General features: G+C 42.9%; 1 protein-coding gene across 1 annotated transcript in view; it reads left to right on the top strand.

Annotated features, from left to right (window-relative positions):
* The window catches only part of AAR2 (AAR2 splicing factor), a 66695-nt gene extending 47745 nt beyond the window's left edge, over positions 1-18950 (top strand). The window contains exon 4 of the mRNA XM_059896346.1: positions 18891-18950. Coding sequence (XP_059752329.1) covers positions 18891-18917 — 27 coding nt within the window. The 3' untranslated portion in view covers positions 18918-18950. The remainder of the gene's footprint in view (positions 1-18890) is intronic.
* Positions 18951-20637: the final 1687 nt, after the last annotated feature.

Genomic DNA, 20637 nt, shown 5'->3' with positions numbered 1-20637 from the left:
CTCTGTATGACACTCTCTAGGTCCATCCACGTCTCTACAAATGACCCAGTTTTGTTCCTTTTTATGGCTGAGTCATATATTCCATTGTATATATGTACCACATCTTCTTTATCCATTCCTCTGTTGATGGACATTTAGGTTGCTTCCATGTCCTGGCTATTGTAAATAGTGCTGCTATGAACACTGGGGTGCATGTGTCTTTTTGAATTATGGTTTTCTGTCTAAGAGTTTTAAAATTCCTATTATTATATTTTTCACTTCTGGAAGTTTGACCTGGTTCTCTTTCAAATCTGCTTGCTCTTTTGGAAGAGTCTATTGCTCCATATTCATGTTTTCAACTGGCTCTATTACTTCTCTAAACACATGGAATGTATTTATTTTATATTTTCAACCCTAGAATACAAACATCTGAAGTCTTTGGGGATCTGATTCCATTGTTTGCGGTTTCTCCCATCTTGCTCAGGGTGGCATGTTTCTTGAATGCTTTGAATCTTTTAAATTGTCAGTTGGACCTATATCTGTGGGGATTCACTGAAGACTAGATTGAGGGTATTTTCTTCCAGGGAGGATTTAGTTTTGTTTCTGTTGAGCACCTGGGAGCACCACAGAATTTATTTTTGTAATTTTTATACTTTCAAAAATTGAATTATTTCCTATAAAAAGTAATGTCCACAAGACTTTAGAGGGAACCATTATTCTAACTTCTACCATCACTGATTAGTTGTGAAACTTTATACAAATGGAATAATTCAGGATTCCTTATCTTGATATAACATTGATGTGATTCATTTATGCTATTGTATGTGGTGAGAATCTGTGTACTATTCCAGTGTATGAATATACCACAATTCACTTATCCATTGTCCTGATAATGGACATTTAGGTTGTTTCCAGTTTGATGCTATTATGAATGAAGCTGCTGTGAATATTCTTGTATATTACCTTTGGTGAACACAAGCACTTATTTTTGTTGGATAAATATACCCAGGAATGAAATTGGTGGGTGATAGAATATATGGATGTTTGGTTTTAGTAGATACTGCCAAACAGTTTTCCAGAATTGTTGTGCCAGTTTACCCTCCCACAAGCCACATATGAGAGTTCCCAGTGCTCTACATCCTCACTGACCCTTGGCCTTGTGTGTTTTTAATTCTTGCCATTCGGGTGGGGACGTAGTGGTATTTCACTGTGGCTTTAATTTGTACTTTCCTGATGATTAATGCTGTAGAACACCTTTTATGTTTATTGGCCATTTTGATATCCTATTTGGTGTGTGTCCAAATCTGTTGCCCTCCTTTTTTTGAACTTAGGCTTAATTGGAATTCATTGGAAAAGTAAAAATGGTGCATATTCCACATTATATAACACTTCCAGCAGAGCGTAGGGCAGTGGTGCACTGATACTGGCTCTTGGAAGTAAAAAATAGCCTGATTTGTGGCATTTTCTGATTTCTGTGGGGTAAATACTCCAACCATAGCCGATTTCAAGCTACCAACTGAATGGCTTACAAAATTCCTGAATATTTAACAAGCAGCTCTCATGAGCCAGTCTCGATCAGCTCTGGGACACCACTATGTCTGGGGTAGCACCTCTAACGAAACTAATTGATATTTCTGCGGCAAAATATGTAAATATTCACACTGATTGGTATAAAATGAGCCTCACATCAGTTGAGGTCAGTTTTTTTTTGCCTGCATATAAGTCAACCACCAATTAACTGTAAAAGAACTTCTGGTTTACAGAGCTCTTTGGATTTTCGCACATAAAAGACTGTGGATCTGTAACTGCTTCTAGTCCGCTGTTTGAAGGTTTGCTGGTGCTGTTAGGGCACGTCAGGAAGCCCTCTTGGACTTGTGTGCACAGCAGCAAACAATGATTTTGAGCTAACTGACCTCCGAGGTCCCTTCTAGTCCTGGAAGTCTACAGCTTAAAGTTCATGAAATATTCCATTAGTTGTCCCCTTGGCTTCATTTCTATTTTAGCATTGCTGTGGAATAGAGACTTTCAGAACATGGCTTCTGGAGCTAGTGAACCCAGAGGTCACATAGCTCTTCCCATAGAAGGTTCTGGCATCAGGCTGCCTAGATTAGAATCTCGGCTCTACCACTTACTTACACACTAAAATCCCTCTGTGCCTCAGTTTCCTCATCTGATCATGAAAACTGAGGTTACAAAAAATGGAATTCCTGGGGACTATCTCTGAGCTGCCTGCTGGGGGCTTCCTCATACCTGAGACCCCAGGTTGCACTGAGTATCTTGGACCAGTCAGCAGTGGTCACTATAGGGCGGACACTTTGCAATGGCAACAAGAGGACCTACCTACGTTGCCCACACTCGGTGCTTGTGGTGTTTCTCCATCTTTCTACCTTGCTAATCTGTGCCCACAGTGGCTGGTTAGGGCAGCTGCTTGGTCAATGGTGCTCAGGCCCAAGGCCGATCCCCTCCCTCAGGAAATCCTGTCCTTACCTGAGAAACATCCCATCCCAGGCCTCCTCCTATCCTGACGAGAGTTTGAAATCCACCGCTGTGAGCTATCTCAGACCTGGTTTCTTCCTCTAGAGCCTGTTTGGAGCACCATGATTTGGCCATCTCCTCTCTCTGAAGGGCAGTGGATGGTGCAATGGACCTCATGTCCCGTGCTGTCCAACCCAAGGGGAGCCCTCCTGCCCAGGGACCAGGGGATGGTGGCTGAGCCTTTGAGGTGTGAGTAGGTCAGTGGCCCCTCTTTTCAGGCCCTCATCATTAAACTGTTCTGATGTGTGCTTTTAAAAGTGGGTTGTCTGTCTCTTCCTTATAGAGTCATAGCAGCTCTTTGTTCAGGATATGAGCCTTTCCTTGGATACATGTATCGAAAATATACCTTCTCCCACTCTGAGGCTTGCTTTGACTTTGACCTCTCCTAAATGAAGGGTTCAAATTCAGTAAAGTCTAATTTATCATTCTTTTCTCTATCATTAGTATTTCTTATACTTTTTCAGAAATCTTTGAGAAATGATGATATGTATCCATATTTTCTTCTGGAACTTTTATTGTTTCAGTTTCCACATACAGATCTATGATCCTCCATCGTGAATTAATTTTTGTGTGAGGTAAGGGTCAAAAATCTTTTTTTCTTTTTCATATGGATATTCAGTTTTGACAACACTATTTATTGAAAATAAAAAATAAATATACTTTTTTTGTAAATATTTTTTAATTGAAAAATGCATATCCTTTCCCCCACTGAATTTCAGGGTCACCTCAATAGCCAGGTGATCATATATGTGTGCGTCTGTTTTTTGTACTCTCTGTTCTGTACTACTGATCTACTTGTCTGTGTACTAATGGCACACTGTCTTAATTACTATAGCTTATTTTTGAATTAAACTTTTAAATTCACTTTTTATTGACATATAAGATTATATTAGTTTCAGGTGTACAACATAATGATTTGATATTTATATATATTGCAAAATAATTGAACATTTAATTGCAAGATAATTGTAGGTTCTCATACAGTTGTAAGAAATAATGCAGAGAGATCCTGTGTGCTCTTTTTTTTAAAAATTTATTTATTTTTTATTTTTGGCTACGTTGTGTCTTCGTTGCTGCGCACGGGCTTTTCTCTAGTTGCGGTGAGCGGGGACTACTCTTCGTTGTGGTGCGCGGGCTTCTCTTTGCGGTGGCTTCTCTTTGTTGCGGAGCACGGGCTCTAGGCACATGGGCTCTAGGTGCACGGGCTTCAGTAGTTGTGGCACGCAGGCTTTAGAGCACAGTCTCAGTAGTTGTGGCACATGGGCTTAGTTGCTCTGCGGCATGTGGGATCTTCCCGGACCAGGGATCGAACCCGTGTCCCCTGCATTGGCAGGCAGATTCTTAACCACTGCACCACCAGGGAAGTTCCCCTGTGTGCTCTTTACCCAGTTTCTCCTAGTGGTAACATCTTGCAAAGGTATAATACAATGTCACAACCAGGATGTTGATATTGATACAATCTACCAATCTTATTCAGAATTCCCCAGTTTTGTACTCATTTGTGCGTGTGTGTGTGTGTTTTCAGTTCTATACAGTTTTATCACACATGTAGGTTCATGTATCCACCACCATCGAGATACACAACAGTTCCATCTCCAGAAGGATCCCCGTGTTTCCCTTTTTTAGCCACATCCACCTCCCTCTCACACTCTCTCCCCACGATATCAACCATCCCTAACCCCTGGCAATCAGTGATCTATTCTCCGTTTCTATAATTTTGCTATTTCAAAAATGTTGTATAAATGGAATCACATAGTATGTAACCTTTTAGGATTGGCTTCTTTCTCTCTGCATAAATTCCCTTGAGATTCACCCAAGTTGTTACACTATCGATAGCTTGTTCCTTTTTATTACTGAATAGTGTTCCAGGGTGTGGATGTACCCCTTTGTTTAATCATTCTCCCAGTGAAGGACATGAATTGTTTCCAGTTTGGGGCTCTTATCAATAAAGTTGCTATGAACATTCATATACAGGTTTTTGTGTGAACCTAAGTCTCTACTTCTCTTGGATAAATGCCCACGAGAGTGCAATCTCTGGGTTGTATGGTGATAGCATGTTTAGTTTTTTTAAAATACCAACTTTATTTTTTAGAGCAATTTTAGATTCACAGCAAATTGAGTGGAAAGTACAGAGAATTCTCATATACCCCGTGCCCCCGCATTTGTACAGCTTCTCCCATTATCAAAATACCCCACCAGAATGGTACATTTGTTATATCTATGGTTCTACATTGACACATCATTATCACCTAAAGTGAATAGTTTATATTAGGATTTACTCTGAGTGTTGTACATTCTGTGGGTTTGGACAAATGCATGACATGTATACCATTATAGTATCATACAGAGTAGTTTCACTGCCATAAAAATCCTCTGTGCTCTGCCTATTCATCCCTCCCATTTCCAACTTCTGGCAACCACTGATCCTTTTATTGTCTCCATAGTCACCTTTCCCAAAAAAGTCATATAGCTGGAATTATACAGTACGAAGACTTCTCATATTGGCTTATTTCACTTAGTAATATTCATTTGTTTCCTCCATGTCTTTTCGAGATGAGCTTGATAGCTCATCTCTTTTTTGCACTGAATAATATTTCATCGTGTGGATGTACCACAGTTATTTATCCATTCACCTACTGAAGGACATCTTGGTTGTTTCCAAGTTTTGGCAATTACGAACAAAGGTGCTATGAGTATTTGTGTGGAGTTTTTGTGCGGACCTGACTTTTCAGTTTATCTTGGTAAATACCAAAGAGTGCAACTGGTGGATCATATGCTAAGAGTATGTTTAGTTTAGTAAGAAACTGTCTTCCAAAGTGGCTCTACTATTTTGCATTCCCACTAGCAATGAAATGAGAGTTCCTATTGCTCCACATCCTCATCAGCATTTGGTGTTTTCAATGTTTTGAACTTTGGTCATTCTAATAGGTGGGTAGTAGTATCTCATTGTTTTAATTAGCAATTTCCTAATGACATATGACGTTGAACATCTTTTCATATGCTTACTTGCCATCTATATATCTTATTTGGTAAGGTGTCTGTTCAGGTCTCTTGTCTATTTCTAATTATTTTCATTTATTTATTATTATTATTGTTGGCCGTGCCATGAGGCTTGTAGGATCTCAGTTCCCCAACCAGGGATGGAACCCAGGCCCTTGGCAGTGAAAGTGCGGTGTCCTAACCACTGGACTGCCAGGGAATTCCCCTCTTGCCTATTTTTAAATTGGATTTTTCATTTTCTTGTTGTTGAGTTTTAAGAATTTTTTGCGTATTTTGGATAACAGTCCTTTATTAGACATGTCTTTTTCAAATATTTTCTCCCAATCTGTGGCTTGTCTTCCCATTCTTTTGACACTGTCTTTCATAGAGCAAATCTTTTTACTTTTAATAACGTCTAGCGTATTACTTCTTTCACAGGTCATGCCTTTGATGTTGTATTTAAAAAGTCATCACCACACCCAAGATCATCTAAGTTTTCTCCTATGTTATCTTGTAGGAGTTTTATAATTTTACATTTTACGTTTAGGTCTATGATCCATTTTGACTTAATTTTTGTGAAGGATATAAGGTCAGTGTATATACTCTTTTTTTTTTTTTTTTTCCTGTGGATGTTGTCCTAGCACCATTTTTTGAAGACTATCTTTGCTCCATTGTATTGCCTTTACTCCAACACCAGTTGACTATATTTATGTTGTTCTATTTCTGGGTTCTCAATTCTTTTCCATGGATCTATTTGTCTATTCTTTCACTAACACCACACTGTCTTGATTACTGCAGCTTTATAGTAAGTCTTAAAGTTGGGTAGTGTCAGTTCTCTGACTTTGTTTTTCTCCATCAGTATTGAGTTGGATATTCTGGGTCTTTTGCCTCTCCATATAAACTTCAGAGTTAGTTTGTCGATATTCATAAAATAGCTTGCTGGGCTTTTGATTTGGATTGTATTAAACCTATAGATAAGGTTGGGAAGAACTGACATCTTGACAGTGTTTTCTTCCTATCCATGAATGTGGAATATTGCTCCATTTATTTAGTTCTTCAATTTCTTTTCATCAATTTTAGAATTTTCCTCATAAAGATCTTGTATATATATTTTTTAGACTTACACCTAAGTAATTCCTTTTGGGAGATGCTTGTGTAAATGGTATTTAATTTCTTAATTTCAAATTCCACTTGTTCATTGCTGGTGTATAGGAAAGCAATTGACTTTTATATATTAACCTTGTATTCTGCAACCTTGCTAAATTCTCTTATTAGTTCCAGGAGTTCATGTGTAGCTTTATTGAAAAAAACAACAACAACAACAACTGTCAAACTGTTTTCCGGAGGAGCTGTACCATTTTACATCTCTACCAGCAACGTATGAGTCCCCCAGTTTCTCTGCATCCTTGCTAGAATTTGGTGTTGTCGTTACTTTTTCCTTTAGCCATTCTGACAGGTATATAGTCATAGCTCATTGTGGTTTTAATTTGCATTTCCTAATGGTTAATGATGTTGAACATCTTTTCATGTGCTTATTTGTCATCTGCATGTATTCTTTGGTAAAATGTCTATTCATGTCTGTTGTCCATTTTCTAGTTGGATTTTTGTTTTACTGTTGACTTTTTTACTGTTAGAGTTTTACATACTCTAGAACTAGTCCTCCAAACTATAGTTTTCAATATACCCTGAAATCTAGTATTTTTTAAAGATTTAAAAAATTTTTATTTTATATGGGAGTATAGTTGATTTCTAATGTTGTGTTAGTTTCAGGTGTACAGCAAAGTGATTCAGTTATACCTATACATATATCTATTCTTTTTCAGATTCTTTTCCCATATAGGTTATTCCAGAGTATTGAGTAGAGTTCCCTGTGCTATACAGTGGGTCTTTGTTGATTATCTGTTTTATATACAGTAGTGTGTATATGTTAATCCCAGCCTCCTACTTTATCCCTCCCCCTCCCATCTTTCCCCTTTGGTAACCATAAGTTTGTTTTCTAAATCTGTGAGTCTATGAAATCTAGCATTGTTAGTCCTACAGCTTTATTATTCTTCTTCAATATAGTCTCTACAATAGAAAGTCCTTTGAACTTTCATATAAATTTTAGAATGTGCTTATCAGAACCTTGAGAAGATTTTGATTTGGATTGGGATCTATAGATGTATGTGAGGAGAAATGACACCTTTCAAATAGTGAGTGTTCCAATTTATGAACATAGTGTATCTCTCAATTTGTTAAGGTCTTATTTAATTTCTCTCTGAAAGATTTTGTAATTTTCAGTGTAGAAGTCTTGCACATCTTTCATTAGAATTATTACTAGGTATTCTATAGGCTTTGGTGCTATCGTAAATGGTATTGTTTATTTAAATTTTACTTTTAATTGTTTATTGCTCATACATGTAAATACAACTAATTTTTGAATATTGACTTTTTATACAGAGATCTTGCTAAATTCACTCATTTTAATAGTTTGCTTATAGGTTCTTTTGGATTTTCCACATACACAAAATGTCATCTGTGAATAAGGATATTTTTGCTTCTTCTGTTCCAATTTTGTACATTTTTCCCTTCCTGATTGCACTGGCTAGCCTGTAATGTTGAATAACTATGGTGATAGTGGACAGTTAATCTAAAGGGAAAAGCATTCAAATTTTCACCAATGAGTATGATGTTAGCTGTAGGGTTTTGCAATGCCCTTTGTAAGATTAATGAAGATGCTTCTATTCCTAGATTGCTGAGAGTTTTTATTATGAATGGGTGTTAAATTTTATCAAATATATTTTCCACATCTTTTGAGATGATTATTTAACAAACTCTATTAAAGTGGTGAATTACATTGATAGATTTTTGAATGCCAAACAACTTTGCAGTCATGGAATAAATCACATTTGTTCATGATGTATTATGATTTTATATATGATTAGATTTGTTATGTCAATATTTTGTTTAGTAGTTTTGCATCTACATTCATGGAGATATTGGCTTATAATTTTCCTTTCTTGTAGTGTCCTTTTCAGAATTTGGTAACAAGTTTAGGCTGAAATCATCAACCAGGTCACGAAATATCCCCTCCTTTTTTATTCTCTAGAAGAATTTATAGAATTGATTCTTTTTATTTTCTAAACATTTGAAAGAATTCACCACTGAGATCATCTGGGTTTAGAATTTTCTTTATGGTAAGTTTTTTTTTTTTTTTTTGGCCACGCCACATGGCATGTGGGGTCTTAGTTCCCCAACCAGGGATCGAACCCAAGCCCCCTGAAGTGGAAGCGTGGAGTCTTAATATGATAAGATTTTAAATTACAGATTCAATTTCCTTAATGACTATTCAAAACTGTTATTTCTTTTGTGTCTGTTTTAATAAGTAATTTTTTTTTTAACTTTGGGTTTATTTATTTATTTATTTATTTATTTATTTATTTATGGCTGTGTTGGGTCTTCGTTTCTGTGCGAGGGCGTTCTCTAGTTGCGGCAAGTGGGGGCCACTCTTCATCGCGGTGCGCGGGCCTCTCATTATCGCGGCCTCTCTTGTTGCAGAGCACAGGCTCCAGACGTGCAGGCTCAGTAATTGTGGCTCACGGGCCTGGTTGCTCCGCGGCATGTGGGATCTTCCCAGACCAGGGCTCGAACCCGTGTCCCGTGCATTGGCAGGCAGATTCTCAACCACTGCGCCACCAGGGAAGCCCCTAAGTAATATTTTTTGAGGAATTTGTCCACTTCAATGAAATTATCCACTTTTGGGCATAGAATTGTTTACAATATCTTGTTACCTTTTAAATGTCTGTAGCATCCATAGTGATGTCCTTTCTTCATTCCTGATGTTGATAATTTGTGTGATCTTTTTACCTCTGTCTCTTCTTGATCTTTTTTCAGAGAACCAACTTCTGGCTTTGTTAATTTGGAGGTCCATTTTATTTATGAATTTATTTATTTATTGGCTGCATTGCGCAGCATGTGGGATCTTAGTTCCCGACTAGGGATCGAACCCATACCCCCTGAAGTGGAAGCACGGAGTCTTAACCACTGGACTGCTGGAGAAGTCCCTGGAGGTCCACTCGAAATTAAAATTCTCAGCTTGAATTTTTTTTTGGTAGCTCATCAATACTTACAATTCAGACCTAAAAGCCATGTGAGGGCCAGTCAATGTCCATACCTTCACAGGGGAGATTTTTCTTTAATCTCACACAGATCTCAGGCTGAGACAGACAGTTGTCTTTGCTGCCTGCCTCTGTGAGGCAGAATTTCTTTTGAAATTCACCTTTTTTTTCTGTGATGTAGCCCTTCCTGAGTCCATAATTTATGCAGGATGATCTCTGACTCATTTGGCTCTCTGCCCCATGTGGGCCATAGACTTTGTGTTACCTGAGCTGTAGGTGTCTGCGTGGCATCTCACAGCTTCAGTGTGGGTTTCTCATTGGTCTCATGTTCCCAATTTGAGGATTTCTCTACTTTCTTTAAGACATCCATTTCCATATTTTTTTTAATCTAGGATTTTTAGATGTTTAATAATAGGAAGATTTTAGTATCTCAGACCTTCGGGCATTTGCAGTGGCTGTTCCTTCTATCTGGAAAGCTTTTCCCCCAGATACCTGCAGGGATGTCATACCCCCTTCACTCTTTTCCTCAGATATTACCTTCTCAGTGAGCACTACCTGACTACCCTATTTAAAATTAATAATCTGCACAAACTCTCCAACTCCAGCACTTCCTACTCCTCTTACCCATGTCTACCTTTTTCTTCCTTTTTTCATAAAACTTACAATCACCTAATAAACTGTATCATGTCTTTCATTATGTTTTTTGCTTATTGACCAGTCCCCTATGCTCTAGGGAGGCTGGACCTTTATCTTTTTGGTTTACTTAAGTCTCCCAAATTCCTAGGACAGTGTCTGGCACATAGCAGGTTCTCAGTAAATATTTCTTGAATTAATTGAACAAATAAAGGAATGCTTCCAGAAACCGGAGCCCTCTTATTAGAGAGAGAAACAGGGGTCTCGAGAGAGAAAGGGATTTGTCCAAGGTCACCTGGAGAGGTGGTGGCAGAGCCAGGACCAGAACAATTACGCTTGACCTTTGTCCAGCACTCCACAGTACTGAAGTACAGTCACGGTCTCCTTGGAGTTTTGCCCCAGCCCCCAAGGTGTGGGCAGCGCAGGAAAAACAGTCCTCACTTCACAACACTGTTGACCACTTTCTCCTGGAAGCATGGCCTTCCCCAGTTCGGCCCCCCAGCAGTCTCTTGATCTTTCTTCTGCTTCTCTGCTCACATCATTTTAGCCTCTTCTGCTCAACTCTTTTTTTTTTTTTTTTGCCATGAATACCTTTTGCTGAAATACTGTAGGACTCACTTTCACAATAAGGTAACCAAACTGTTTCTAATAGAGGAACCAAGTAACATCCAACCCTCCATGTACAGCATCTCGTCATTTCTGGAAAAATTCTTTCACATTTTTAAATCAGCTTCGGCTGGAAGGCCTGGGCTATTGATTGAAGCCCAGAGTATCTCTGGAGATGCTGCGTGAGAGTTTTCATTGCTGCTTCGTTGGCTGGGAGCCCCACTGGCCGCTGAGGAGGCCACAGCCCCACCGACGGATGAGGAGGCCAGGCAAGATGAGCTGGAATGTAGGCAGAAGCTGGGTTCTGCACGTAGGGATACCCAGACTGTCGGTTTCTCATCCTCCTAGATGGGCTCGGGAAGATGGTCGTTTATGTGCACCTCTTGGGCTGCACCCCACAGGCCTACAAGGCCTGTGCTTGCCCAGCTTCAAGACCAAAGAAAGAGCCCAGAGTCAGCAACAGAGACATCAATGGTTTAATGAATGGGGGAGCTTACTTGTCTGAAGCAAGTCCTGGTGCGTGACACACGGCCGTGTGCGGTGACCTGGGGGCAGCACATGGCAGCGGTCTTCACTCTGCTCAGCTCTTGAAGGCTGCTGATTCTTAAGGTTCTGCCCAGGTGATTTTCTTGTCTCTCTCGATGCCCTCTCCGTGAGTGACTTTGTCTACTCCATGCCTTCCCTCTCTCTGTCTCCAGCCCCAGCCTCTCCCCTGATTTCCCATTTCCCTGGACATCTCCTTACAAACCTCTGGTGACTGGGAGGCCCCTTGGGTGCAGGAGAAAAGCCTGGGTATCGAAGGCAGAAGAGCTAGCTCCATCACCCACTTGGATCAGTCACTGCTGCTCTCTGAGCCTTGAATTTTCTCTCCGAGAGAAATGGGGTTGGCCTCACGGGTTGTTGGCGGGCGGTGGCTTCCAGGGAGTCTGCGGATCGATAGCCCTTTGAAAACTGTAAAATCCGGAGCCCACAGGAAGAGCAGCACCATGTGCCCTGAGATCCCTCACGTGACTCGGGCGCCCAGGTGGCCTTCCTCCCCTTTGCCTTTTGCCCAGTCCTCCCCTCTCAAGGCTGTCCTATCAGCCGCCCACACCAGAAACCTGAGCCTCATTTTTGCCTCCTCCCTTCCCGTCGCCCCACATCAGGATCCATCAGCAACAACTCTTGATTCTGTCTCTTTGACGTCTCTCCCGACTATCTCCTTCCTCTCCCTTTCCACAGCTGCAGCCTAGTCCAGGCCCATCCCCTCTCTGGATGGTTGCAGCGGCCTCGGCACTAGCCTCCCTGCCTCCAGTCTCATGCTCTCTTGATGGCCATCCTCTACACTGGCCACCATTAAACAACATTGGATCACATCTTCCCTGTCCTCTAAACCCTGTAACAGCACCTCTTTGCCTCCCAGATGAAGGCTGAGCTGTTCACCTGGTACTCAAGGTCTTTCCTGATCCAACCCCTGCTCTGGCCTCAGCTCTGCTGCTCTCCACACGCACCCGCACTCAACTGTTTGCTTTTCCCTGAATCCCCTGTGCCTCCTGCCTTTTGTTCATGACAGTCCCTCCACTCAGCATTTCCTCCCTTCTTCCCTTGCCTGCTGTGGGGTTGTCACAGCCCCTGTAGTGCACTGCAGAGTAGGAGAGTGAAAGGTGTACACACAGCATGCAGGCATTTTGATATGACAATGATCCCACTTTTGCCAGAAATCTTTGGAAATAGCCTCTCCTCCCCTAGGCTTAACCATCAGATGTGAGAGTTGCCTCTTAAACCCAAGATTTAGACTAGTGTGATCAACCAGATGGGCTGCTTGGGTAAGGTCAACCAGAGGACACAAAAGTTTAGGGTTGACCAGATATCCACAGGATGAGGTATGTCTATGAGATGCTTTGAATGGGATTCACTAGATACTAAGACAGGTGGGATCTGGTCACCTCTTTGCTTGAGCTGGTGGTGTCAGATACCCTGGTGACGTCAGCCTTGGAGCCGGCTCAAGAGGACTGAGGCCAGAAAGGGGCTGAGACCCATCTGTCCACGTCCTTTCATTTCTCCCCCTCCACTCAAGGGTCCTTGAGCTGCCAGCTACCACTCCTTCCCAACCTCACAGCAGCACTTTGTTCAGGTCTCTGGGGGCCATTCCAGCAAGTTTTAGCATAATCTGGGACTTTATCCTGGTTCCACCGCTTTCTCCCTGTATATCTTTGGATAAGTGAATTAACTTCTTTGGGCCTCAGTTTCCTTTCTGAAAAATGGAGCTCTTAAATCCTACCAACTGCAGTATTCAGAGGATCAGCTGAAATGGTCCCTCCGAAGCTTTTGGTGTATGCACAGGAAATAAATGTCCTTCTGTCCCTCCCACTCCCCCTACACTCTATTTCAAGGGAGAAGACTTTGTTCCATTCATATCTGAGATACTCTTCCAATTCCGCGCGTGGCCCAGGGTCTAACATACGAAAGGTGCCCGTAAGTGTTTCTGAATTGGTCATGTAAGGGAGGGTGACTTGGGGGGATAAGTAGTGCCCTGTCCAGGGTATTCGGACATAGGGTAAGGGCAGCACAAATGCACCTTCCCCTTATGTCACACAGGCTTTAGGTTTTGAACCCTGCAGACCCAGGTTCAAATCCTGGCTGTGCTCTTACTTGCTCTGAAATTTGGGGCCTGTGATCACCGGTCTCCATGCCTCAGTTCCTCATCTGAAAAGGGATGGGGGGGATCCCCAGGTCAAAGGGGTGTGATGAGGGTCAGAGCCGACACACAGTAGGTACTCAGGAAATGGGACCCAACTTGTCCTCCTCCTCCTCCCTCCCTCCCTCCCTTCCTTTCTTCCATGTGAGAGATGTCTCCAAGGAGACGAGAGGAACTATTTAAGGAAAAGAGCTGAAGGCTCTGGTGGGAGCAGATGGTAGCTCGGGCATCTGGGAGGCTGAGGCAGGTGGTCTGGCCCTCCAAGCAGACAGTGGAACCCAAGCACCTCCCATCCCAAAAAGCACCAGGGCTGGCCCTGGAGGTGAATCTATGTTGAGGGACAGAGAAAAAGCATTTCTGGCGTCACAGAGCAGGGACAGAACACTGGACCTGGCTGTGCTTTTGACTCACTTGATGACCCTAGAAAAGTCCCCGCCCTCGTCTCTTGGCCTGTGGGCGAGTAGGAGGCCCTACTGAGTGGGGTAGGGCAGGGAGAAGGTAGGATTGCGGGGAGGAGGCTGAGTTCCAGGCTGAGACTAGTGTGAGGGAGGGTACCTGGCAGAAATTCATTCATTCATTCGCTCACTTGTCCATTCATTCCATTCATATGAATGAATGGAGCGCCTTCCTCAGCCAGGCCCTGAGCACACTTCATTTCAAGCCCTCCTCAGAACATCCTTGTTGTGATATTTTTTCCCCCAGTGTACAGATGAGGAAGCTGAGACTCCGAGAGGCAAAAGGAGTTGCCCTGGTTCACAAAGAAAGTCAAAGATTCTTTCCCAGTCTTGTCCTCATTTTCCATAGATCCCCACCACCTTCAGTTGAAAATCCTGATTCCTCAGAGGACTTCAAGGTCGTGATGATCCAGCCCTGGCTGGATTCTGGCTTCATCTTTGAACTCTGAGACTTCAGCCCCAATGAGCTGCCCACAGTGGCTTGCAAGGGCCCGGCCTGGCCTCCAGGGCTTAGTGTACACTCTCCCCTCTTGCTGGAATGTCCACTCTGTCCTTCCTTTGCTCATCAGACTAAGTCCTGCACAGCTTGGGAGTCACCTCTTCCTGGACATCTTCCCACACTCCCCCGACAGTTGGTCAGGGCCCCTCTGGAATGGTGGGTTTTCTTGGGTCTCCCCTGGAGCTGGCAAGGCTCCTGAGGCCAGAGACATTCCTCCTACAACTGTGTATCCCCGGTGCCCAGCATAGGGCTTGGCCCAAGTGGTATCAGTGAGCATGGAATGAATGAATGAACGAGATGAAGAACACCCTGGGGCTCCACTAGTAGCTTCACTCCTTTTGTTCTCCAGACATTTCCCAGGCACCTCCTCCATGCCAGGCTTGATGCCAGCCCCAGGGACAACAATAACCCAGGTTTGCAATTTACTCTGTGGTTTACAACGAGCTTCTATCTTAAAAGTCACAACCACCCTGCAAAGTAGGTGTTCATGCTTGTGTCCATTTTCCAGATGTGGAAACTGAGGCCCAGTGAGGTTGAGTGACTTGCCTAGTCACAGCTAGTATGTGACAGAGCCAAGATCTGAACCCAGGCCTGCTCAGCCCAGAGGTCACACTCCTTCCACACCATCAAAACAAAGCAAAACAAAGCAAAGGAATATGTGAATACTCAAAAAAATTGGAAAACATAGGAAAAGAGAAGGAAGAGTGAAGTCCTATATTCCGCCCCCCTTTGACCCTGTGATATATTTCATTAACAGTCTGAGAATCTCCTACTTACTTTTGCTGAGCATCTGTGTTCAAGGAAGTGACTTGGTCAAGGTCACACAATACAAGCAGCAGGATGTGAACCCAGATTGCTGGCCACAATTTGAGGTGAATTCAATGTGGCCTCAGACCTCAAGGAGCTATATCCAGTTTTATGTAAGAGATGGAAGCAAACAGGTGTGTTTTACTTTGGGTTCCCCCCAAAAGCAGCAGCCCCTGAGACAGTGACTTGAGCACAGGTAGTTCATTTGGGAGGTGATCCTAGGAAGTGGGAGGGAGGGAGCCTGGATAGTGAGACAGGAGAGGAGAGAAAGTCAATAAAGTGTGCATTAGCACATGGCCACTGGAATGCCATCCTGCTAGGGACCTTCCGAGGAACAGCGGAGAAGACGCCTCAGAACTGCCTCCCTGAAGGAGGAGCATTTACCCACTGATTCCTGACCCCATGATGGAAGGATGCTCTAAGGGCATTAACTCCCCTTCATTTCCAAGTTGTCCTGTGCTTGAGCTCCTGTGACTTCAGAAAATGCTGTCTGTTTGCAACAGCTAAGACATGGAAGCAACCTTCATGTGCCCAACAACAGATGAATGGATAAAGAAGATGTGGTACGTATATGCAATGGAATACTACTCAGCCATAAGAAAGAATGAAATAATGCCATTTGCAGCAACACGATGGACCTAGAGATGATCATACTTAGTGAAGTAAGTCAGACAAAGAAAGACAAATATTATATGATATCACTTATATGTGGAATCTAAAAGAATAACACAAATGAGCTTATTTACAAAACAGAAACAGTCTCACAGACATAGAAAACAAACTTATGGTTACCAAAGGGGAAAGGGAGGGAGGGATAAATTCTGAGCATGGAATTAACAGATACTCACTACTATATATAAAACAGATAAACAACTAGAAGTTACTGGATAGCACAGGGAACTATATTCTGTATCTTGTAATAACCTATAATGGAAAATAATCTGAAAAAGAATATACATATCACTGAATCACTTTGCCATACATCCGAAACTAACACAATATTGTAAATCAACTATACTTCAATTATTAAAAAAAAAAGCCATCAGGCAGAAGAATTGGAGAGACCTGTTGGGTGCCTCCAGTGGACCAGTGTCTCGGAGCTGTCCCCTTTGGCTGCTGCTGGACTCCAAGGTGGGTGCCAAAAGCATTTGTTATAAGGTGTTTGAGACATGGTGTGTCTTTGCAATCATAAAGCATCTGGGGAGTCTACAGTTAACAATACTGTATCGTATACTTGAAATTTGCTAAGAGTGTAATCTTAAGTGTTCTCACCACAAGAAAAAAAAGGTAACTATGTGAGGTGTGGATATGTTAATAAACTTGATTGTGGTGATCATTCCACAATGTATACGTATATCAAAACATCGAGTTGTACACCTTAAATATATACAATTTTTATTTGTTGATTATACCTCAATAAAGCTAAAGAAGAAAGAAAGAAAGAAATACTTGGTAATACCAAAGGGAAAAAATAAAGTATTTGGGGTGACAAACTGGGAATGGGGAATGGGGCGTAGAAGTTAGGGAAGGTTTCCCCAGAGTAGGTGACATCTGAGTCGAATTTCAAAAGATGAGTATCCAATGGGGGAGAGGCATTCCAGGTAGAAGGACCTGCCCAGGCTGAGGTGTGAAACAGCTTGTCTTTGGGAGAAACTGCAGAGCCTGTACCTGAGTCATGGGATTTGACCAGAATTGAATTAGGAGAGGGTGCAAAAGACAAATGGTGAAGAGTTTTGAATACCAGGCTAACTCTGAATACCAGTTCAAACTTTCACCCCAGGTGGTAGGGAGCCAAAGCAGAGTTCTGAGCAAGGGAGGGACACATCTGTTTTATAGAACGATCTCTCTGAGGCTGGTGTGGAGGATGTATTGGAAAGGGAGAGACTGGAGCAGGAGTCCTGGGAGGAGGCTGGAGTGGTCCAGTCAGGGGATGCAGAGGCTGAGCCAGGGCAGAGACAGAGCAATGGGAAGGAGGGGCCAGACCCAAGGGCTATGCAGGGGAGAGAGAGTTCATTGTGTGCAGTAGGGTGAGGAGAAAGAGGCCAACCCTCACTGCCTGCAGGGGCCCTGGGATTTTCCTCCCTCTCCATTTCTCCCAGGGGCTGACCAAGGCTGACCAGATGCCTGGTTGACCCGGAGAGCAGTGTTGGGGCCAGGCATCCCCAGATCTGATCTTGACTATGGACATTATCTGGTTTGGTCACAAGCCAAGACTCATCATTAGCTAGATGTGGTTACCACTCAGATCTAGTCATTACCAGAGCTGGTCTTTACCCAAGGCTGGAGGTTACCTGCTGCCAAGTGGACTCTCTCCACTTGGTTTGAGTCATTCTGTCCTCTCCTAGGGTCTTTCTTCTTTTTTTTTTTTTTTTTTAAACTTTGGGTTTATTTATTTATTTATTTATTTATTTATTTATTTATTTATGGCTGTGTTGGGTCTTCGTTTCTGTGCGAGGGCTTTCTCTAGTTGCGGCAAGTGGGGGCCACTCTTCATCGCAGTGCGCGGGCCTCTCATTATCGCGGCCTCTCTTGTTGCGGAGCACAGGCTCCAGACGCGCAGGCTCAGTAATTGTGGCTCACAGGCCTAGTTGCTCCGCGGCATGTGGGATCTTCCCAGACCAGGGCTCGAACCCGTGTCCCCTGCACTGGCAGGCAGATTCTCCACCACTGCGCCACCAGGGAAGCCCTCCTAGGGTCTTTCTTGAAGTCTGTGGCTCTGCATGGTCTGAGCTGGTGGGCTGATGGCAGGGGTCAGAAGAGAATCTGACACCCAGGCTGCCACAGCCTCTTCCCCACGATATCAGCCCCTTTCTGGCCCCTGGCTGGCTCAGGCAAACATCCCACAGTCCCACAACTTCTGTTCCCTTCAGAGCCCTGACCGCTCTGTGTTGTGCTTGGGTTAGAACACACGTTCCCAAATGGACCATGCCTGTCCTCAACTCTCCCCATCTCTCTCAGTCTCTCCATCTCTGAGTCTCTGTCTCTATGAGTTTCTCTCTCTCTTTTTAAATACGGACCTCAGGGACTCATGATTGAGTTAAGAGCATCCTTGGCTCATGACACAATCTCAGGATTGGTCCATGCATGGCCCTATGTAAATAATATAATACAATACACTATAAAACAACATATGTGCCTGTGAACCACTGTCCCCTACCCCCAACCCCCGGCCCAAGAACTAGAACAGAAACAAAATCTGACATCCACTTCTGTGCTCCAGCCCAGCCCATCCCCCAGCTCTCTGCCAGAGGTCACTAATATTCTGAATTTTGAGTTTATCCTTCCCTAGTTTCTTTGTTTTTAGTCTTCTTACATGTATGAATGCCTAAACAATTTATTTGTTTTTACTTGTTTATTATTTTAAAAAGTATACTGTATAGAATGTTGTCTTTAAAAAAAAAAGCCTCAATGCCACGTTGGTGAGAATTCATCCAGGTTGTGTGTAGTTGTGATTCATTCATTTTAAGGGCTATGTGTGACTATACCACAACTTACTTATTTGTTCCATCTCTCGTCAATTGATAATTGGATTGTTTTCAGGTTTTCTGATCTTACGAACAGTGCTGCTGTGGATATTCATCTGCATTTCTCCTAATGCTCGTCAAAAATGTGTTGTGTTCCAGGGTTGGCATCACCTGGAAACTTGTTAGAAATGTAGACTCTCCAGCCCTGCCCTAGACCTGCCGAATCAGAATCTGCCTTTGAACAAGATCCCTGGGGGATTCCTATGAACATTAAAGTTTGAGAAGCACTGGCCCAGGCTACGTGTGCAGGGTTCTCCTGGGCACACGTATCCAGGAGTGGATTTGCTGGGTCACAGTGGTGTTGCAGTACAGAGAGCTGCACTGATCTACATCTTTACCCACACTTGGTATTGTCAGACTTTCTCATTTTTGCCAGTCGAATGGGAATAAAGGGGCAGCTCATCACTGTCTGGACTTACCTCTCCCTGATGACTAATGAGGTCAGGCAACTCCTCGTGTTTACCGGCCATGTTTCCCTTCTGTGAAATGCCCTGTTGGTGACTTTTGCTCTTCTGGGCTCACTCAGCTCTACCCCTACCTTTGCACTTGCTATTCTCTTAGCCTGAAACAACTTCCCCCTTCACTGCCCAGTGTCAGTTCTTCCAGGAAGCCCTCCACGACTGCTGCTCAGGTTGTGAGCCTCTTCAGCCTCACTGGCAGGAAAACTTGGTGTCACTGTCCCTTCATTTCATCTCCTGGAGGCTGTTCCTCACCAAAGAGATTGCAAACCTTATGGCTTGGCCCCCACAGAGTTTTGATTTTTTTTTTTTTTCAATTTAGTTCCATCATTTAAAATTTGGAAAATTTTGTATTTTAAAAAATCTGAAAAATTTTGTATTTAAAAAAATCGGAATTGCTGATTTCTTTTTGAAAAAACAAGATGTAACCCCACTGGGCCTCTTTTCCTACATGGCAACAATCAGCTGGTGCTGAGTAGGGGCTGCCCCTGCCAGACCATGTGTCACAGTCCCCACACCTCCATGCTCACCGCCTGCTTAATGACCTGCCTGGGCTCCGTGAGCGTTTAAGTTTGTGACGCTTGCCTAAGCACACCAGTTGTTTATTCCTCTAAATCTCTCCCATCCTTTTCCTTCTCCCCATAACTCTGTCTCTGTCCCCCCTCAGGCCTTCACACATGTCCCCTGGACTGTCACACCAGCCTCCCCACGACCTTGCTTTTCTAGTCTTGCCCTTTCCAGTCCACTGACCATGTCACAACCCCACTCAAGAACCAACAATGGCTCCCCATTGCCTTCCCAGGCATCTCCTGACTTTCTAAAAAAAAAAGCAGGGACTTCCCTGGTGGTCCAGTGGTTAAGACTCTGCGCTCCCAATGCAGGGGACCTGGGTTTGATCCCTGGTCAGGGAACTAGATCCCGCATGCCGCAACTAAGACCCAGTGCAGCCAAATAAATAAATATTTTTAATTTAAAAAAAGCATTATTACATTACGAATATTTCATGTTCACAACAAAGTCTAGAGAACAGCATAACAAACACCCATGTACCCACCACTCACCTTAAGAAATAAACCATTTCAAGTGTAATTGAAGCCCCATTACATTCCCTTCCCTTTCTCCCTCCGGGTCACCACTCTCTTGAATTTGCTCTTTATCACTGCCATGCGTGTTTTTATGTTTTTATGTAATACACTTATATTACATATGCATGTGTCCCTAAACAATATATAGTATTGTGTTGTGGGTTTTCAAACTTTATATATCTGGCATCAAACTGTGTCTTCCATCTTCAATTTGCTTTTTTCATCCAATGATGTATTAAAAAAATTTTTTTTTATTGTATTGAAGTATAAAATTCATACAAAGAGTACACGAATCATAAGTGT

The sequence above is a fragment of the Balaenoptera ricei genome, chromosome 15 (assembly GCF_028023285.1).
Source record: "Balaenoptera ricei isolate mBalRic1 chromosome 15, mBalRic1.hap2, whole genome shotgun sequence".
NCBI lineage: Eukaryota > Metazoa > Chordata > Mammalia > Artiodactyla > Balaenopteridae > Balaenoptera > Balaenoptera ricei.
Note: the sequence above shows the minus strand (reverse complement) of the source record. Positions and strands in the feature narration are given on the sequence as shown.